This window comes from Procambarus clarkii, chromosome 32, assembly GCF_040958095.1.
Source record: "Procambarus clarkii isolate CNS0578487 chromosome 32, FALCON_Pclarkii_2.0, whole genome shotgun sequence".
NCBI lineage: Eukaryota > Metazoa > Arthropoda > Malacostraca > Decapoda > Cambaridae > Procambarus > Procambarus clarkii.
The window spans coordinates 15,743,501-15,761,178 of record NC_091181.1 but is presented as its reverse complement, the minus strand read 5'-3'; the positions used below and the strand labels follow the sequence as shown (position 1 = coordinate 15,761,178).

The window sequence follows — 17,678 nt, the reverse complement described above, 5'->3', positions numbered from 1 at the left end:
GTGATTGATACGAAGGCGTGTGGACTGTCGAGAGCAAGATTAATGGCCGAAGTAACAGTATTCTACAGCTGTCACTTGGCACTCCGCTCTACTACACTCTGTCGTCATTCAGGAGTACTGGATGGGAGTACAAGATGACCTGGTATTGATGTCTACACATGAGAAGAAGCAAGATCGACACCGTCATCGTCAGCGACTACATTCAGCATCCAGCAGCATCGATTTTTTTTTTTCGATTACTCAATATGAACAATTGATACAAACAACAAAGTTGGCTCTGAACATCTGTGTAAAGAACATCTGGACACTTTTGTTTAAATGTTGAAAAACAGAGTTAGAATCGCAATCCTTTTTAAATGTTGAAAAACAGATTTAAAATAATTCTGGTATAATATATGAAAATTTAACTCTATAAATTGGTCAGTAATCAAAATCGAAGCCCCTGTGTAATTGTCTCAGCCCTGAACAAACGGTTATGGAAAATTATGTTGTGCTATTTTTTTGCAGAATGAACACAGGAGAGGCGGACCAATATAAACATTGACACTTCTAGTGAGTGAGAACACTTGGCTGTACAGTCAGCTGAAACCTGTGATATAGTATAGGAATTTTTTTTTATATTTTTAGATACATGTAATAAACGTTAGGTGTGTTCCTTAACATGTTAAGGTTGACATTGAGTGGGGAGTGGTCAGTACACGGATGTGAACTTGATAGTTCCGTAGTACGCTCCCGGATGACTGAAAGTTCAGTCTGAAGATATAACTTTAATGTTTGTTTGAGCACGGTGTGGCCGGCTCTAGAGGACACATGGACTTGGCTAGTGAAGAGCCAAGAGAGTTTAATAGCTAGTCTTTGATGGTAGAGTAGGGACATGTTATTTAGCTATGTCAGTAAGGATAGGATGTATGTTTCCTGATATTGGAGGATTGCTGTCAGTTGACAGCTGAGAAATTTATGAATTTAAACATGTTGATGTTGGACACTCAAATATTTGTCAAATTTCATTAGTTAGGGTAGCTTTTGTTTGTGGCATGAGTTGAATTGTGGGTTTGGATACTAAACCTCGTGATTTTTAACAAATTAACAAGGTTTACTAAGTGCTTGTGCGGGGGGGTTGTAACAAACTAGGCTGTTGTAAGAATTATTCCAGAAGGTTCCAGAAGTTCGAGTAGGGACCTGACCTCTCAACAACGCCCAGTCCCCTGGGAATTAGCAGGTCTGAGTCACAAATGGCGGGCATCTTTGTTCATAGTTTTGTATAATGAACCATCCTATAGTATTCAGTAATTTAGAGAAATTAGCCTTTATTCATTTTGCATTAAAATTGTATTGTATAATAGTACTGGATACAATATCAAGAGTATTCTAATTATTGAGTTTAAGTCACCATCAGTGACGTCACGAATCAGATCTAACTTGTAAGGCGGAGTGACCGGCGGTCATAGGTCATCAGGGTTGACAGGTCTACTATTTCTCAAAGTTTTAATAACCATTTTTGTGATCGGGAACAGCTCTGCCGTTAGATGCTTGTGTAATTTAATTTCAGTAAAATAATTCAACCAGTCTGGATCAATTCAGTGCAAACAGAGGTTAACTGTTATAACTTAAACCTTGCTAAGTAACTGGGGTAAGCGAGGCGGAAGGTTACAATGCTCTAGTCTGGGCTAGACCAGACGAGGGATAGATCAGTGTGGTCTCCAGAGCAGCTGGGAGAGGTCAAACATCTTACCTCTCTCCAAGACCAGCCCAACATCTTTAGCTGGTTGCCCAAGGTATAGTTGCTATGGTTATTTATAGAATAGTCTTCATTGCCATTCAGGTCAAGTAGGGAGTGTTAAAGTGACAGGGAGTGAACATATTTAGATTTTGTTTTAGTTTTTCTTTTAATAAATTAATTAGTTATTAAATTGCATTTTTATTATTTCCATGTGTTTTATGTGTACACTTGTCCTGGTCACGTGGTCCACACGAGGCAGAGTTGGATTGGGCGCCGATTCTAACATCGATTCTAACCTCGAATCATTCCCGTGTAATTAATTTCACACTCTTAAGTTTCCACGGTCATCGAGTGGGGATCAAGCCCCCAAGGTTGATTAATTAGCGTGATCGATCCAGACCTCGATCATTGCTCTGTGTTACTGGTCTGGTGGTGGCAGCGTAGAGGCGACTCTAGGGTTTTGCTCAAAGCCTAGGTCACGCCATACTGGTTGTAGAATCCTAAGTCGGTCAATCGTCTTAGGACCACGTGGCGTGGAGTTGGCTTTGGTAAAAGTTTTGGAGTCCCTTGGTAGAGAATAAAAAGTAAGAATACGGGTAGGGGGAGTAGAAGGAAAGAGAAGTAGAGAGAGAGAAACCCAACCCGTGTTACAATTTGTTAGACAATTCATTCAGTTTGTGTAAGTCATCTTGTAGCCACATACTATCTTCCACTGTCTTAATCCTCCTAATAATTTTTGCATCTTCAGCAAACAATGAGAAAAACGAGTCTATGCCCTCTGGGGGGTCATTTACATATATCAGAAACAGTGCAGGTTCAAGGACTGAACCCTGTGGGACTCTACTGGTGACACCTCGCCCCTCACAGTGACTCGCTGTTCTCTGGGTTGGAGTTGGAGAAAGCCTAGTTGGTTTGCCAAAATGGTGGGCACCAGGAGCCTCCACATGTACGCCAAGATTTTAGGCGGTTAGAGAATTCTGCATTCTTCGGATGTGGAAGAATATGATGATTGCTTGCATGTAAAGTAGATTAACCAATAGAGTACTGAGGTGAGATCACTTGACTGATGAAGGGAGTGGTGCTAGCACAGTAGGCGGTAGGATAGTGCACTCTTGACCTTAGTGCGGAGAGCTGTCAGTAAAGAGAGCTCCGTGGAAATTTAATGAACGTTGTATATTTATTTTGCATCCATAACCCTGTTACCAAACCAGTATTTACCCAGGTCTTTTCTAAATTTACCGAGGTCTTACCTATAATTCTGGAGGAAGTGAACTATGGCGACAGAGAGCCATAGCTCGTGTACCAGGTACTCAGGTAGTAAAACCAGGTAGATTAATTCTGTCCCTCCACCATTCCCGTGTAACAGGCTCTTCCAAGGAACAGATAGGAAATTATTTTACTTATGTAGGTCGGCCGAGCGGACAGCATGCTGGACTTGTGATCCTGTGGTCCTGGGTTCGATCCCAGGCGCCGGCGAGAAACAATGGGCAGAGTTTCTTTCACCCTATGCCTCTGTTACCTAGCAGTAAAATAGGTACCTGGGTGTTAGTCAGCTGTCACGGGCTGCTTCCTGGGGGTGGAGGCCTGGTCGAGGACCGGGCCGCGGGGACACTAAAAAGCCCCGAAATCATCTCAAGATAACCTCAAGATGTATATGTGTGGTGCCTTAATTGACATTTTGAAGTGATCTTCTGAGTTATGATATTTCGATGCCGGTGCTACATTCTATGAAATGAATTTTTGAAGAAATTAGTTTTCTCGGCAGAAGTGTAGTCGCTCACGGCGAGCCTGTGCTTCCTGAACTAAGAAACAACCAAAACTCCAACATGTCCATATTAGAAAGAGAATGGCAAAGATTGACCAGGTGACTAGATTATGAAAATCGGACGTGTATATACAATAAATATATGGAAATTTGCAAGGCACTCAAGGCTACCATCCATGGTGTGTTCCCAAAGGATGCGAACAACACATGGATGGTGATCCATTGTGTGTTCACAAATGAACCTAAACAGCTCCCAGTACTAGAAGAGGAGGTAACCCCTGACGAGTGAGTATTAAACTTTGAGGTAACAACTGAGGAAGAATATGCACTCAGCATACCTCCAGCATTGATTTTTGAAGAGTGCATACATTAAAGTTCCTTTCTTTTAATGTATACAAGACCCATGCAATTCCTTTAATTAATGCATACAAGAGCGCATACAATTCCCTCTTTAATTCAAAGGGGTATTTGCCCAAATGCTGGAAGAAGGCAAATGTGGTACCAATCGGCAAGAAAAGAGAAAGAAAAGGGGCACTTAACTACAGATCATTTATAACCCTTAAAGAATAATAAGGATAACACTAGTTACACTCCTCTAGAGAATTAGATATGTAAGCAAACGTCAATCTAAACTTTACAGAAGGAAAATCATGCCTGACGAATCTAGTGGAGCTCTGTGATTAGGTAACGAAAGTAAGGCATGACAGAAAAGGATGGGCAGATTGCGTAATTCTGTACTGCCGAAAAGCCTTTGATATAGTACCACACCCGAGATTACTATACACATTGGAGAGGCAGGTGGGAATAGGCGGAAAAGCACTAGCATGAGTAAGGAATTACCAAACACACAGGAGTCAGAGAGTAACCGTGAAGAGTGAGAAGTTGGACTGGCATAGAGTAATGTGAGGGAAACTGACCTGTGAGATTTATATATTGTTTAGTTTACATTAATTTATATAGTAATATATATTTTACGTTAATTTATATTTTTCGATAGCAAACTGTATGATGTTTAAAGTGGAGTGTATGATTTAATATTCCCACAAATCGCTTTCCTTACACATTCTTGTGAGGTTTATGGTTTATATATAGTCATCAATATAAAGTATTGGTTAGTAGACATTCACTACAGTATTAGACTATATATGGTAGTAACTAAATGGGGAGGCCTTATCTGAATATAGTGGGCCTGGTCCACCAGTTATGAACAAGGATGATTACATCAAATAATCCTCGTGGTTGAGGCTGGCATCAACATTTGTACTGGTGTACTAGGTAACCTGTGTTAATTCTTCTTCCTCTTCAATTACACCTGTCAAGGGCACTCACAATAATGGCAGTAATCCTAACAGCTATACTTTACACTTTACTGCTGTGGCAGTAAACCCACAGCTATATCAGAGGAATATTGTTCAATTTAAAGCAAGATATGAGAATATTGCCCACCTGTTGTTTGTTCCAGCTATGCATTCTGACTAGTTCACCCTATAGCTACTTAATATTATTGTTTAATTATTTATTTATATACAAGAAGGTACATTGGGTTTGTGAGGATAAATAGCATGGTATTTACATTCTTGTAAAGTCAGTAGTACGCGCAGCGTTTCGGGCAGGTCCTTAATCTAACAGATAATTTTAAGTAGGTAAATTCTAGCATAATTTATAAAGTGATAACAGGTACATTGCAAGAAAAAAATGAAATGAGAGAGATTAGTAAGTATATTAAAGCACATTGGTAGCTCTAATTGATTGCATTGACACATGTCCTGACTATATATGTCCATGACATGTCCTGACATTGATCAGGAATGAAAGATAATAAATGGGTTTCGATAGACCACTTCCCTTACAGTAGACGTAGACCATGTTAATAATGGAAGAACTGTACTCCCATAACACTGTTGTCCAAGGGAAATTATTGGAGCTAGATTTGCCCCAGCGAGATTGGTATGATTTTAATGGCGACTGCCTGCTGGCCCTCTCCCAAGGACGCCTTGGCTGTTCTGTCTAGATGTCAAGAAGTGGTTAGAGGGTCTACATTTACTTGATTTTTCTACAGATAATTAAGCTGATTCAAGAGAAATGTTTACAGTCCAGAGATTGATATATTAAGGATAATTCCCAACAGAATTAGCAGGTGAATTTAATAGCGACATGTGGCAATGATATCTCCGTTTTCTACCAGAGGAAAATTCCACTGTGCCACGTCTTCTATAAATGAATTTGTTTATTACATAACAACAGCAATATTATCTGCTTATTGTAATAAATGTTAGTAAATGGTGTCGGTTTTTCCGACTAGTAACAAAAGGAGTACCTCAAGGATCGGTACTGGGACTCGTACTATTTCTCATGTATGTAAATGACCTATCTACAGGAGTTCTATTTTATATGTGGATGTTTGCAGACAATGCAAAATTATGAGAAGAGTTGTGAAAGATGAGAATTGTAAGATTCTCCAAGATGACTTAAATAAACTGCAGAGTTGGTCAAAGAAATGAACTCTGGAATTCAACGCCATCTAGTATAACGTGATGAAATGGTATCAGAAGCTATGAGACCGGAAGGCCAGTACATGTTGAAGGGGAAACATCCTCATTGTACTCACTAGAGAAAGATACCTGGGAGTGGGCATAACACCAACCCTAACTCAAGAGGCTCATATAAATAATAATTCATTGTGTCGGGAGAAAGGCAGCCAGAGTATATATACATTCTTGGCTCATCTCCAGGAACCCCCTGTTACGGACCCGAGTCCAGCGTCGGAGCACGGAGCAGTGACGACAACGCCATCTGTGAGTCCGCTCTCGAAACCCACTCCAAATGGACGACGCCATCTAGTGGTGACAGGATAAGCCGGCAACAGGTGCTGGATTCCTGTCCTAGTCAGTTCATGACGTAGCCGCTGCTGACCTCTGGTGAGGTGGCACTTAGACAGTGAACGCCATCTATGGAGCAGAGAGGTGGACGTTTGTGTCTAAGCCTGTAAGTGAGGTGCCCTAGAGCGTCCCGGTATTAATGACGTATCTGATTGCAGAGTCGACCTGGGATTGTTGTGTTGGACGATGAGGCAGTCTACCCAAGGCAGCCAAGGTCTCTTCACCAGTCTGCTGAAGAAGCTGTGAGTCACCCCCGGACGAACTCTGTTGAGAGTGTAATAGCCTGCCTGAGGCGTGGCAGTGTCGGGAATCGCCTTATCCGGGGCTGGCTGGTGGAAGAGACTAGCCACTGTGGTGCTTAGTGAGGAGAGTGATCAGCGGGTCACACGAGGCTCCTGCCTAGGGCTCGCAACCCTAGCATCGGTCGTGGAGTGGCCTACACAGCGGAGCTGATCGGTACCTGCCAGCTACAGGCTGGATTGTGGTTGAAGGCCCCCACGACGAAGCACCCAGTGGGACGGGGATTTGGCTGGCCTGTGGCCAGGGTAGATTCATCATAGAATCATAGTGGATTCATCGTGGGCCACGGAAGAAGGAACCAGGGCTACCCTGAGTGAGCACCGTCGAGCATCCAGTGTCTTCGGAGGAAGACGAACCTGTACATAATAGTGTAGTTATAATCCCTGCGTGTGACTGGTATTTATTTATACATGGTGGTGGAGAAATATATATATATAAATTGGAACATTTGTATCCCTCCCCCTTTAATTTAACTTGCGTTACGGAACACACCCCTTGAAAGCCTCTACTAACTTGGGGCCGGATTCCCAAACTCTACTACCATCAGAGAAGAACCCGGTTGCACCCCAGTAGGGCCATAACATGCCCTTCAAGGTCAAACTACTGACCCTCCCCTGGATGTAACCCATCAACAAGCTGACTAACTCCTGGGTACCTATTTAATACAAGATGAACAGGGGGGGGGGGAATTAGGTGACAGCAAACGTGCCTAACCATTTCTGTCGCTCCCGGGATTCGAACCCGAGCCTGACTCTACTATCGGGACCTTCTCTGTAGCTGCATTATCTTCATTAGCAGAAGTAAGAACATCCTGTAAGGACCTAATAGAGAGGCTGCTAGATCCCTATACCGCCTATGGGAGACCAGTTTCAGAGTATGAGGCCCTTATCATGGAACCAACATCTTACAAAAACAGAAGGAAGCTCGAAAAGGTTCAGAAGATTGATATGAGGCTCGTACCAGAAGTGTATAGGATAAGGCATGAAAAGAGACTGAAGGAACTAAACCTGATGATGCTAGGAAAGAGAAGAGTGGGAGCTTGATGTCGACTTATAAAATACTTTGGGGATTGAAAAAGTGGAAACAGAGGAAATGTTCACAATAAATACTAATACAACACAAGGGCATGAATGGAAGATTCAGACTCAGATGAGTTATATAGGTGTTAGAAAGTTTCCTTATTTAGCAAAAGCGAAGTGGGAAAATGGAATGAACAAAAGGAGCAGGTTGTAGAGGCCAACTCCATTCATAACTTTAAAAGTGGGTATTATAGGGAAATAGATAAGGAGTCACTATATTAGATAACTGGCAGCTAGATAAAGTGGGATTTAAAAGCTAGAGCTTTTAACAGGCTTAAATTGGTGAGTACAAATAGGTGAGTAAACAAATACTGTCTCCATCTGCACCCCTCCAGTGTCCACCAGTACTCTAACCACTTTTAATACGCTCAATATCCATTATTGTAACTAACAGTTTGAGTCCAGAATGGAAATCTGTAATTAGAACATAGGTTTAAAAAGTCAATATCTGAATTTATTATAATTTTAAATAATCCTAAAATCTATGTACCAAGGACATAACATTTTATATATACAGATTTCGTTAAGGGATGGTTTGGGACCGTGCCCCCTTGAGGGAGGCACTGGGATGACCCTGACCCTGTTATGACACTGAACAAAATTACGATTAATCCTACAAAGTTCAGTGAGATGAGCCCCATGCATCTGTCTGCCAACATCAAAGTGTCACCCTTCACCACCTTCCCTACCATTCATCACCTTCCCTACCATTCATCACCTTCCCTACCATTCACCACCTTCCCTACCATTCACCACCTTCCCTACCCTTCACCACCTTCCCTACCATTCACCACCTATACCTTTCATCACCTTCCCTACCATTCACCACCTATACCCTTCATCACCTTCCCTACCCTTCACCACCTTCCCTACCATTCACCTCTTTCCATACCCTTCATCACCTTCCCTACCATTCACCACCTTCCCTACCCTTCACCACCTTCCCTACCATTCACCTCTTTCCATACCATTCATCACCTTCCCTACCATTCACCACCTTCCGTACCCTTCACCACCTTCCCTACCATTCACCACCTTCCATACCCTTCATCACCTTCCCTACCATTCACCACCTTCCATACCCTTCACCACCTTCCCTATCATTCACCTCTTTCCATACCCTTCATCACCTTCCCTACCATTCACCACCTTCCATACCCTTCATCACCTTCCCTACCACTCACCACCTTCCATACCCTTCATCACCTTCCCTACCATTCACCACCTTCCATACCCTTCATCACCTTCCCTACCATTCACCACCTTCCATACCCTTCATCACCTTCCCTACCATTCACCACCTTCCCTACCATTCACCTCTTTCCATACCCTTCATCACCTTCCCTACCATTCACCACCTTCCATACCCTTCACCACCTTCCCTACCAATCACCACCTTCTCTACCATTCACCTCTTTCCATACCCTTCATCACCTTCCCTACCATTCATCACCTTCCATACCCTTCAATTTCTTCCTTACCCTTCACTACATTCACCACTGTCTTTGCTTTTCACAATTTTTTTTCATCACTATGACCATGCACCAAAAAAAAAAAAAAAAAATGGTGATGTATGTTTGTTGGAAGTACCCAGGATGCAGGTTCGAATCCTCCAAATGCCTCCTACTGATTTTTACACTGTAATCAACTTAAATACAATTTTTCTTCATGAATACCATCAGAAGAGGAAATAATGGAATGAAATAATGGATTCTCTGAGAATGAAAACTCAGTTAATATTTTTGAGATTGGATCTGGTGTTTGGTGTTGTGATGATGTCGACGACATCTGTTGAGCGCACCCGACCCCAAAATCTTTTAGGAGGGGAGGTGTGACGATGTCAACACCATTTGTTGAGAGCACTCTACTCCATTTGTTCCCCAGTGCATGGCTGTGATCTTACTGACACCTGTGTAGTTTCATTCTTACTAATCAACTTTTAAAAGCTCATATAAAATTATGTAATTTTCCCTCAGGTGATGACGACATAATATCGTTGTCTGTCGGTGCACTGAGTGCTGTGTTACGTACAGCGACTGACCATCCCTGCTTGTTGATCCTCCTCACAGATGGCTCTGCCTACTACAGCTCGGTCTTCAAGGTCTGCGTCCACACATTATCCTCAAATCAAATAACATTTCACTGAAAGCAATATTATTTTGATCCTGTTGCTAGATAACATTACACAGAACTGTTTATACCTTTGAACGTTGTGCTATAATTATGGTTCTCTTCTACATATTTCATCAGCTGATAAACCAGCTGAAGACGCCTTGCTTGTTTGGATTCTTCGAGGTATCAGCCGGCAGCCATGATGCAAACTTTCTTCAGAAGCAACTCTCAAAATTTGCCACAGAGGCACAACGGGTGTGTCACATAATTATCTGCTTCTGTGATTATTTATAGGATAAAATGTTTGTTTATAATAATGTTTAGTCAATGAAATCTCTCATTTCCTGTATGTTCTCAATTCATACGTCAGAAGAAGAGACGCCATAGGTCAGCTTAACATGGTTAATGTTCTTACACCATTGACTGGTTGGCTTTTACTTGTGTTATTATTTATGGGGTGTTGTCGTCCACAGCTGCGGCAGGTGTCGTGGTGCGTGACAGTGGTGGTGGTGAGCGACGACCTCGCCTTCCTCGCCACCTTCGCCAGGACGTCTAACAACAGCCGACTTTTAGTACCAGAAACGAGGCTCCTGGCGATCACCCGCCAGCCACTCGTACAGCTGGAGGTGGTTAAAGAGACATTCTCCCTCAAGAACGCCATGTTCCTGGTCGTGAACACCAGTTCCGGATCCCTCAGGTCACTTACTAACTCTTCTCCGTGGAATTTTAAGGCATCTGAATGATATTTAGAAATTAATAACATAATAAGTATTACAAAACATTTACAATTGTGACTGTACAGGTGCGGGGTGTACCTGCAGGTGCCGTACAGTCCCCTGGACGCCCAGGCGCTGCAGGTGGCCTCCTGGACGCCCCAGCGAGGCCTCGCTCTCACCTCCAGCCTCCCGCTCTTCCCAGACAAGTTCTCAAGGTGAGGAGTCCGTAACAGATAATAATATATAGTATGTCATATTATAGTTTGGTTGTCTGAATATCAAAGTGCTGGTAAAACTGTTATTACTCTTCTCATATATTTTTAATTACGTTATACATCAGTGATCTATAGTTTCACTAACATATTTTTGACTGACAATAATACTTGAAAATCCAGAGAGGAAATTATGTATCAAAGCTCACAAAGAAAAAACACATGTTTCATTCACCACCTGCCACCTCAAGGGACAGCTGCCTGACAAAGCCATCAAGTACTCACTTTGCCTCAGCTTTCCTACAAGTACCTCACTTTGCCTCAGCTTACCTACAAGTACCTCACTTTGCCTCAGCTTACCTACAAGTACCTCACATTGCCTCAGCTTACCTACAAGTACCTCACCTTGCCTCAGCTTACCTACAAGTACCTCACATTGCCTCAGCTTACCTACAAGAACCTCACCTTGCCTCAGCTTACCTACAAGTACCTCACTTTGCCTCAGCTTAGCTACAAGTATCTCACATTTCCTCAGCTTACTTACAAGTACCTCACCTTGCCTCAGCTTACCTTCAAGTACCTCACCTTGCCTCAGCTTACCTACAAGTACCTCACCTTGCCTCAGCTTACCTACAAGCACCTCACAGTACCCTACCTATCCATGGTCCGATGGTCGACAAGCGTCACGAAGTACCTTACGCTGACCGATATGGCTGGCCATGTATTATAGTATTTTCTGAGCAGCCTCGTGGCAGGCCTGATGGTCAGACTTACGTAGCCTCATGGCAGGCCTGATGCTCAGACTTACATAGCCTCGTGGCAGGCCTGATGCTCAGGCTTACGTAGCCTCGTGGCAGGCCTGATGCTCAGACATAAGCAGCCTCGTGGCAGGCCTGATGCTCAGACTTACGTAGCCTCGTGGCAGGTCTGATGGTCAGACTTACGTAGCCTCGTGGCAGGCCTGACGCTCAGACTTACGTAGCCTCGTGGCAGGCCTGATGCTCAGACATAAGCAGCCTCGTGGCAGGCCTGATGCTCAGACTTCCGTAGCCTCGTGGCAGGCCTGAACTCAGACTTACGTAGCCTCGTGGCAGGTCTGATGCTCAGACTTACGTAGCCTCGTGGCAGGCCTGATGCTTAGACATAAGCAGCCTCGTGGCAGGCCTGATGCTCAGACTTACATAGCCTCGTGGCAGGCCTGATGCTCATAATTACGTAGCCTCGTTGCAGGCCTGATGCTCAGACTTACGTAACTTCGTGGCACTCCTGATGCTCAGACTTACGTAACCTCGTGGCAGGCCTGATGCTCAGACTTACGTAGCCTCGTGGCAGGCCTGATGCTCAGACTTACGTAACTTCGTGGCAGGCCTGATGCTCAGACTTACGTAACTTCGTGGCAGGCCTGGTGTTCAGACTTACGTACCTTCTTGGCAGGCCTGATGCTCAGACTAACGTAGCCTCGTGGCAGGCCTGATGCTCAGACTTACGTAACTTCGTGGCAGGCCTGATGCTCAGACTTACGTAGCTTCGTGGCAGGCCTGATGCTCAGACTTACGCAGCCTCGTGGCAGGCCTGATGCTCAGACTCACGTAGCCTCGTGGCAGACCTGATGCTCAGACTTACGTAGCCTCGTGGCAGGCCTGATACTCAGACTTACGTAATTTCGTGGCAGGCCTGATGCTCAGACTTACGTAGCCTCGTGACAGGCCTGATGCTCAGGCTTACGTAGCCTCGTGGCAGGCCTGATGCTCAGACTTACGCAGCCTCGTGGCAGGCCTGATGCTCAGACTTACGTTGCCTCGTGGCAGGCCTGATGCTCAGGCTTACGTAGCCTCGTGGCAGGCCTGATGCTCAGACTTACGCAGCCTCGTGGCAGGCCTGATGCTCAGACTTACGTAGCCTCGTGGCAGGCCTGTTGCTCAGACTTATGTAGCCTCGTGGCAGGTCTGATGCTCAGACTTACGTAACTTCGTGGCAGGCCTGATGCTCAGACTTACGTAGCCTCGTGGCAGGCCTGATGCTCAGGCTTACGTAGCCTCGTGGCAGGCCTGATGCTCAGACTTACGCAGCCTCGTTGCAGGCCTGATGCTCAGACTTTTGTAGCTTCGTGGCAGGCCTGATGCTCAGACTTACGTAACTTCGTGGCAGGCCTGATGCTCAGGCTTACGTAGCCTCGTGGCAGGCCTGATGCTCAGACTTACGCAGTCTCGTGGCAGGCCTGATGCTCAGATTTACGTAACTTCGTGGCAGGCCTTGTAACAGGAACCTCTGCTCTTTTCAGAAAATCAGAACGAAAAGAAAAAAAATATGCTAGAATCCCTAATATGTAAAATCTCTCCTCCCCACTCCCATCCCTTCTCGCTTTCTCACCCAGTCTCGGCCTTCTCTCGTCTCTCTTCTTCTATCCACCTGGTGCTATACTCTTCTCCCGCCTTGCACAGTACTGACACCACTTCTCGAACGATCGCCTACAAGAATTTGTCAGTCCTGGAGCTCATGGTAGCTGATGGACTGATAAGCCACCGGCGACAATCATGGGATCTCACTTCTCAGCTAGGAAATAAATATAACATAAATCAAACGAATTACTGGCAAAATACATCAAGCATATAAATGTAAATAAAGTACCTAATAATATATATATAGTATGTTATATACAGTAATGCAGAGAATTTAAGAATAGATACATATAATCATATGTTTAAGAGATATTAGGCTAGGCTACACTGTCTTTTTATACTAAGGTATGATCACCTCATACACCATTCATACTTGGTGTATTTGAGGTCATAACATCCAGTACTATAACCACTCAGCCACAAACTGTACAAAAGTATTGGGTAGTTTTCTGACCTTTAACCCCAATTCTCGACAGAGGCTCGTGATTTTTTTGGGCATAGATATTTAATTAAATCAATTCAACATACTAGGGCCGCATGAGTATCAATTTGTGAGTCGAGCTTGAATGGTTCCGAGTTTAAAGTACGAGCCGTCGGGTATTGGGGGTAAAAGTCTTTACTTAGATTAAGGGACGAGGCTGGAGAACCCTTTAATCTTTGACAGGATCGACTGTTTTGTGCGAGTATGAGCAAATATGGATAGCAGGAAATTTCTGATAATTTTCTCGAGATCCATGATTAATGGTGTACCTGGATGGGGTTCTAGGTGTTCAACTCCCCAAGCCCGACCCGGGACCAGGCTTGACTTGTGAAAGCTTGTTACAACAGGCTGTTCCTTGGAGCGACCCAATGGCCCACGTATCCACCACAGCCCGGTTGGTCTGGCACTTTTTGAAGAAAACTATCCAGTTTTCTCTTGAAGGGAACTGTCAAGGAAAAGCGCCAAGCCGTTACGACTTTATAGCCCTGGGAAGGGGTCAGGATAATGATTTGGGATGGGACGTGGGGGACGGAATGGTGCCCAACCACTTGGACGGTCGGGGATTGAACGCCGACCAGCATGAAGCGAGACCGTCTCTTAACCGTCCACCCCAAGTGGCTGGGCTTTAACTCTTGAAGACGTCCACGTTTGTTCCAGCAATGCTTCTGTGATTTGAATAGTACAACCATTGTGAAGGTATCACTGGATTAGTGTATATATCTATATGAATAAAAATGTTTCTATTAGTTTGTTTTGAAAGTAATTAGCTCTGTAGCCGGTGGTCAAGGCCAAACATGATCGTGGGGGTGTGAATGTGACCCTGGCACACTGTTCTCTTTGGAATTCTGGCAACCCCGACCAGCCTATGTTCATCCCGAACCCCACGCCATAATCTATGTCAATATGGGTGAAGCAAGGCCCAAGTATCACTTGAGTTGCACCACATCTCTACCTCTACATACCACAATACACGACATGATGCATCATTTCAAATTACGTAACATACTTACATTTTGTAACTATGACCAAAGACGGTTTGAACTAGCTATAATTGGTACCTTTCGTCGCCACCTCATTGAGTAATATTTGGTTCTGTCGTCAACTAATGGTAGCATTTGCCGGGTTAATTGGTCTTTTTTCAAGTCCAGAAGACCTGGCCAAACCTTTCATGATGTGGATAGTTATGAAGGTTATCGCGTCCTAGCGAGTGTTTTCGCACATCATTTGTTATCCCAACCGAAGGGTTAACGAAAGAGTTCAGGTCCAAGCAAAGTGACACGTAGAATTTCATGAAGTAATACATTATCTTCACTTCACTGACAGGTTCCTCCATAGGCCCAACTTGAGAGTGGTGTCTGTGGAGTCCACCTCGCACAGACTTGTCCTAGTGGACGATCCAGAGGTTCCTGGGAAGAAGAGAATTACCTTCGAGGGAATCATGGCCAATGTTAACGACTATCTTGCCAAAGCTCTCAATTTTACGTAAGTTCAAAATTCTTTATAGTAATTTTTATATATTTTTTTTGGGGTGTTACACGAAATGTATTATTTGTTAAAAACCGATTCATCAGCATTTTCTTACATTTCCTCTCTTAAACGGTTTACATTTACTCTTTCATGCCAAGAATCCAAAGTGAATGGGTTTTGAGCCTAACCTCGCACTGTAAACCTCTCCTGCAGAGTTGTGTTCAACCATATTGATGTTGTGGGAATACTCACAAACATATCCTCATGTTATGGATGCCAAAGTAAAGCTTGTAGTTTTGTAATATCATATGTCATTTATCTATTGGGAGCAAAATATGGATACAGCGCAAGGATTTCAGGTATTTTATCCTTGGTAATAAAATAGGTTGCCAAATCATTCAGCGTGAGCTTAGATTTATCTCTAAATGGCTCAATTTTACTACAATCCAAGATATAGTGTTCGAGTGTGTGTCCCTGTCTTTGTCCATACACTTTACACTTTACTTCATCTAGATTCCTATACAAGCCGAACTGCCAGAGATACTTGTTGCCAAGTCTTATTCGAGCTGTGACAACATCTGTTAGTCTACTGACTTTGTTACTTGCCCCATACACATGTTTTACTTCACACATTTCATTGTGATAAACAATGGACCTGCTAGTTCCAGTTTGCACTGTTCTACTTTCTTCAAATCCATCCAAGGGTTCACGTCTAATGACACTTTTAAAGGACCTATTTGATAACTCAAGATTCCGTTCAATACTGTCTTTATTTACTGCAGCCTTAGCAAGGGCGTCAACTTTATCATGTTCCTGCAGAATTCAGTATTGTGAAAACTAAAATTGTGTAATATCTCCATTGCTCAAACAATTATGTATTAGCGATAAGACCTACCAGTAATGTATAATAACTTACTGTAAATATACAGCTCTTGAAATAGACTAATAGAGCATTCTCTGTAAGTAGCCGACATGTAACTATAAGGTGTGAAGGATAGATGAAATTGTTTATGTAATAGTCTAAGACGAAGTCTGATAAAGACCTTTTGTGCCCTCAGTAATGCTTTTGTGCTACCGCTCACTGAATAAGTATAGGGTGCACAATAAACTAGCCGCCTCCGGCGGCAACAAAAAAAAAAAAGATCGTAGTTACTCGTCAAAACATTACTCATTATCGCTGGAGCAGATTAACAGTATGCATCAATATGAGTCACACATACGAGCAACGAAGACAAGCACTACCCGGATCACTATTTCCACGGCAGGAATAGTGTGGTCCACAAGAAGTGGGGAAGTTATTTACAGGGAATTAACTGGATGAAAAAACTCTGTTTATGCTCTAGGCGCACAAACTTGTAATACTCACTTCTTATTGTTGTAATAAAAATAAATTTACTTTTTTAGTTTCATTACAAACAGAACTGAAAAAATAGAGTATATTAGTGCAGGTCCAAATATATTTACATAAAGTTTCAGGTAAAATTTTGTGTACTCCCACAACACAAAAAATATATATCATACAGTATCTTCATATATTTAACTCAAAACATGCTCTCCTACAATTTTTATTACTCATTTTGATAAATTAAATACCATAACTTTGACTTCCACCATATGTTTTCCATCAGATGATTATTAAATTATACGGAATTCTCTTTTTTTAAATGTATTTCAATTATATTTATAACAAAAACTCTAGAAACATATTTTTCAACAAATTCATAATTCACTCACTCTCTCTGTCTCTGTCACTGTTTATGTTTGGCTATGTCTCTGTCTATGTCACGGTCACTGTCACTGTCTATGTCACTGTCACTGTCTATGTCACGGTCACTGTCACTGTCTATGTCACTGTCACTGTCTATGTCACGGTCACTGTTTATGTCACGGTCACTGTCACTGTCTCTGTCTATGACTCTGGCTATCTGTGTCTATGTCTGTTTCTGTCTTGCTCTCTTTTCTCACTCTCTCTCCGTTTCTTAGTTTCTTTCTCTCTCTCTCTCTCTCTCTCTCTCTCTCTCTCTCTCTCTCTCTCTCTCTCTCTCTCTCTCTCTCTCTCTCTCTCTCTCTCTCTCTCTCTCTCTCTCTCTCTCTCTCTCTCTCTCTGCCTCTTCACCTCCTTGTCTCCCGCTACCTCACTTCATCTCTCTCATTCCCTATGTCCCTCTCCCACGCATGAATCCTCTAAGACATTGTCTCCGCATCCATTCCTTCCTCCCATTCTTTCTCCCCTTTTCCCTCAATTCACTTCTTTTTCTCTCTTCTGCACCCTGTTCTCTCTCTAGCGCCAGAGCTGCTTGGCAGGAACGCTGCCCGCTCTCAGTAGCCTCGTAGGGAAGAACGTGATAGGTCGTGTCGCATGTTGGTCCCACATAGGTGAGGTTTAAACCACCAGAAGGGACATTTATTCTAAGCAGTACTAGAGAGGCAACGTAGAGGAGATACTAGTCAACTTCTAGATGAAGATTCAGAGAGCTCGATCGTGACAGTTGGGCACAAGAAGCTCCGTGACTGAGGAGGCTGTACCCGGCGGACCAAGAGTCTATAT

The 17,678-nt window shown here is 43.3% G+C and overlaps 1 protein-coding gene across 1 annotated transcript in view; it reads left to right on the top strand.

Moving 5' to 3' along the window:
* Positions 1-15,149, top strand: part of LOC123759277 (uncharacterized) — a 32,195-nt gene extending 17,046 nt beyond the window's left edge. The window contains exons 2-6 of the mRNA XM_069334814.1: positions 9,720-9,844; positions 9,994-10,110; positions 10,329-10,552; positions 10,658-10,786; positions 14,987-15,149. Of these exons, the coding sequence (XP_069190915.1) occupies positions 9,720-9,844; positions 9,994-10,110; positions 10,329-10,552; positions 10,658-10,786; positions 14,987-15,149 (758 nt within the window). The remainder of the gene's footprint in view (positions 1-9,719; positions 9,845-9,993; positions 10,111-10,328; positions 10,553-10,657; positions 10,787-14,986) is intronic.
* The last annotated feature ends 2,529 nt before the right edge of the window (positions 15,150-17,678 follow it).